The sequence below is a fragment of the Hipposideros armiger genome, unplaced genomic scaffold (assembly GCF_001890085.2).
Source record: "Hipposideros armiger isolate ML-2016 unplaced genomic scaffold, ASM189008v1 scaffold_1, whole genome shotgun sequence".
Classification (NCBI taxonomy): Eukaryota; Metazoa; Chordata; class Mammalia; order Chiroptera; family Hipposideridae; genus Hipposideros; species Hipposideros armiger.
This window is the reverse complement of record NW_017731351.1, coordinates 964,353-968,636: the sequence shown is the minus strand read 5'-3', so window position 1 is coordinate 968,636 and position 4,284 is coordinate 964,353. Positions and strand designations below refer to the sequence as shown.

At 40.4% G+C, this 4,284-nt stretch overlaps 1 protein-coding gene across 1 annotated transcript in view; it reads left to right on the top strand.

Annotated features, from left to right (window-relative positions):
* TMC4 (transmembrane channel like 4) overlaps positions 1–3,815 on the top strand; it is a 53,381-nt gene extending 49,566 nt beyond the window's left edge. Inside the window, exons 2-4 of the mRNA XM_019627997.1 lie at positions 2,501–2,708; positions 3,078–3,208; positions 3,303–3,815. Of these exons, the coding sequence (XP_019483542.1) occupies positions 2,501–2,708; positions 3,078–3,208; positions 3,303–3,606 (643 nt within the window). The 3' untranslated portion in view covers positions 3,607–3,815. The remainder of the gene's footprint in view (positions 1–2,500; positions 2,709–3,077; positions 3,209–3,302) is intronic.
* Positions 3,816–4,284: the final 469 nt, after the last annotated feature.

Sequence of the window (4,284 nt, the reverse complement as noted above, 5' to 3'; positions counted from 1 at the left end):
AGATTAACATATATGAGGTATGTAAAGAAGGAGTGGGGAAGAGAGAGAGAGAGAGAGAGAGAGAGAGAGAGAGGGAGAAAGAGAGAGAGAGAAAGAGAGAGAGAGAGGGAGAGAGAGAGGGAGAGGGCAAGACAGAGGGAAAGAGAGAGAGGGGCTATATAACAAAATGGTATGGTCTATAGAGTAGCCAGTTTATATTCCGTGGGATTACAAATGTTTGAGGATTTAGTAGAAAATTGCAATAGCTAATAAAAAGAACTGGTCTTACAGAGAAGCTGAAATTTGAATAGTAGTGTAAGCTATAGACGGAGTTTAAATTGGTGGACCAGAAAGGGGTGGGCAGTTCAGTTTGATTAACGGTCGAATTGGAAAGTAATGGGGAGAAATTATTCTTGAGCAAAAAGATACAAAGTATAATTTAAGATTCTATTTGATAGTAGTGTACAGCACTGATAGAAGGAGAAGAGGTTTAAGGTTGCAGATAAAATACTCATTTAATCTAGTAATCTAGACCCAGACTTATTTATTGACAGCAGTAAAAGCAGGGTTGGCGCATTTTAAAAGCATTTCAGAATAAATAAAGGTAGGCCTGACATTGTTAACTAAGAGAAAAAAATGAAGAAAAAACTATGGGATAATAAAATTAGGTGAAATTTCACATATCATGGGCCAGTCTGAATCTCTTGTCTAAATTATCATACACTTTGGATTTTTTGGATAGTTTTGCTTTATAACACTTGACTCAGTAACTTTTACCTTTGTTTTTTTATTAAGTTTATTGGGGTGACATCAGTTAATAAGATTATATAGGATTGAAGTGTACAATTCTATGATACATCATCTGTATATCACATTGTGTGTTCACCCCCCAGAATCAGTTCTCCTTCCATCACCATATATTTGACCCCCTTTACCCTCTTCTACCACCCCCCTCTACACCTTACCCTCCGATAACCACTAAATTGTTTATTGTGTCTATGAGTTTTTGCTTGTTCATTTGTCTTGTATGTTTGTTACTTTCAGTTTTATACCCCACATATGAGTGAAATCATATGGTCCTTGCCTTTTTCTGTCTGATTTACTTTGCTTAGCACGATAATCTCAAGATCCATACATGTTGTTGCAAATGGCTTACATCTTCTTATGGCTGAGTAATAGTCTCAGCATAATTTTTAAAAGAGTTTTCCTTTGCTGTCATAACTGTCCTAGTTTGGATGGGGACATTTATAAATATAAACATCCTGAATCTTACATTTTTTTGCACTTTAATAACCACTGTCTTTCTATATATTTTGTTCAGTTACACTACACAATTGTGTAGCTATAAGTGAGAAATACGTTTTTTGGATTTTAGTTGCTTTAAAATTTCTTAGATGTACTCAGGTTAAGGGCAGTGATTCACATTCTAGAACGACATATTTTGTCCATATTCAGTGTTTGGGGGGTCACTTTGTGGAAATGAGATAGGCTTCTGCTAATTTTAGGGCTAATGTCAAGGCTGATGACACCTCACACACGAAGGTAATTTGAGAACAAGCTTATTCTTCACACAATAGAAACCTGGAAAGTCAGGGCTGTCTTGAGTGAATAGTGGGGATGAGTTGGGTCTTTGTAGGATGTAAGTAGCGTTAGCAAGGGCTTGTCCAGCTATAGGGTCAAATAAGAAAAGGAGCATTAGAGTTTTGTACAGCAGTTGGCTTTAAATAATTTATGACACAGGTAATACTATGTTGTGTACATTTTGAAATATATGTCAAATGAAGACTACCTATTAAAGAGTAAAATATAAAATCATACCTTACATAAATGTTTCTGTTCTTAGTATTTTGATATGTAAAATATATTTTTTAGTTTATATACTGATATGATTAGATTTTATATATGCTTATTAACTTATACACTATAGGTATGAGCATTTAAAGAAATGTCTACATTTTTCACATATTATATGACTCTTTAAAAAACTAAAGAATATTAATCCGATAATATTGGTCACAACAAATTATACTCAGGAGAAACAGGAAAGGAGTACAAAATGTAACAGTGCAAGCAAATGAATCCTTTTATTCCTCTTCTTCTCTCTTTCACTTTAGCGGTTCTTATTTTTTATTTCTTCTTTATTTTATATAGTTTATAAAAATCTCTATTTATTGTTTTGTTGAGGAGAAATTTTTACTTAAAAATTTATTCTGTTTTATTTCCCAGGCTACCTATTCAGCATTGCAATCAACTTTTCTACAAATTAAACTGGCTCCAAAATATTTATTTAAAAGTAATTTTTTCTCACCGTACTCTCTTTTACTGCTTCAAGAGTGTGATATAGACACAGACAACAGTTTAGTGTTTACCAGAGAGTAAGGGCAGATGGGGGAGGTAGGAGAAGGAAAAGGGGATCAAATATATGGTGATGGAAGGAGAACTGACTCTGGGTGGTGAACACACAATGTGATATATAGATTATGTATTATAGAATTGTACACTGGAGGCCTGCACGCTTTTGACTCGCCCGGCTCCTACCCCTCAGGTTCCTCTGTGGCCTCTGTCCCGGGGCGCTGCGTCGTGTAGCAGGAACCCAGGAATTCCAGGTGCCCGACGAGGTGCTAGGGCTCATCTATGCGCAGACGGTGGTCTGGGTGGGGAGTTTTTTCTGCCCTCTACTACCCCTGCTCAACACAGCCAAGTTCCTGCTGCTCTTCTATTTGAAGAAGGTGAGGGTGGGGAGCACCTGTCTGAAGGTGGAGGTATTGAGGCTTGGGCTTGAGCCCTTGGGGAGGAGGGGACTAAGGGATGTGACTCCTGGGTCCTAGGGGAGGAGGAGGTTAAAGTCCTGGAATACTGGATCCTGAGAGAAGTGGGGTTTGGAGGACAGGCTCCTGGATGTGGGAGGAGGGGTCTAGAGTATCCCAACTTTTAGGTCTGAGGGACCCGACTCCTGGGTCTGATGGTGGGAAAGGACTGGGGACTCCTGGATCCTGACTGAGGAGGGAAGGGGCCAAGGGCCAGGAATCCTGGATGGATAAAATAGAGAGACTGGGGGTCAGCCTTTTGTGTCTCAGATGCCCTCTTTCCCCCACCAGTTTGCCCTCTTCTCCATCTGTTCCCCGGCCTCCAACACCTTTCGAGCCTCCATGGTGAATTTCTTTTTCCCTCTGGTCCTTCTCCTGGGTCTGGCCATCTCCGCCGTTCCTGTGCTTTATAGCATCTTCCTGTAAGTGTAAGAAGCGCCTGCCTCTGTCCCTCCCTACACCCTCATCCAGGGTCTGACTTGGCCATCCTTGAGGTCTGCCTTTCTCTGACTTCAGGATCCCGCCTTCCAAGCCGTGTGGTCCATTCCGGGGATGGTTGTCCATCTGGGCCCAGATCCCACAGTCTATTTCCAGTCTCCCTCAGATCGCCCAGAATTTTCTCTTCTTCCTGGAGACCCAGGCTTTTGCTGTACCCCTTCTGCTGATCTCCAGCATCCTGATGGTGTATACCCTGGCCCTGGCTAACTCATATGGACGCTTTATCTCTGAGCTCAAACGGCAGATAGAGACGGAGGTGCAGAATAAAGTCTTCCTGGCACAGCGCGCTGTGGCACTGAGCTCAGCCAACGGGGCTCTTTGACCTCCCTAGCCTAGCTCGGGGTGACGTCCCACTTTCAGGCCCAGACCTGACCCCAGACCCTTTGTATGCCTCGGCCACGTCATCTGTAAAATGGGAGAAGAGAAGACTGCACTTTTTTCCATCCCTGGGTTTCTGAGATTGCCAGGGCCCTGAACCCCCTGATTTTAATGAACCTCATTATTTTATCAATAAACAGCCAAGGCTGCTGAGTGTTGTTTGAAAAAAAAAAAAAGAATTGTACACTGGAAACCTATATAATTTTACTAATGTCACCCCAATAAATTTACTAAAGATTACAAAATACAAGTACACTTAAAAAAAGAAAGTGGGTTTTGAAAAAAGCAACTGCACTCAGGAAAGTTTATTTGGCTGAAAAGATATATAAAACAAAAACAAATTTTAAGTGTTTTCCAGTTTCAAGTATTTTAGAGACACAAAGATAATGTTAAAACTACACAAATTTATTACAATGAAATTTAGAAGATTTTCAGGAATCCAAAATTTTTCTCCTCTGACATCACCTTAGTATGAAGATAAATTTAGGCTCTAGCGTTCTTAATGTTCTTCTTGGGTATGTCCATTACTTCAATTCACCCCAATGGAAAAGAGCCCAGTAATAAAACCATCAATTCCCATTCTCTCCCTACACCTGTGCAATCCCCTCTCTGTACCCTTCCT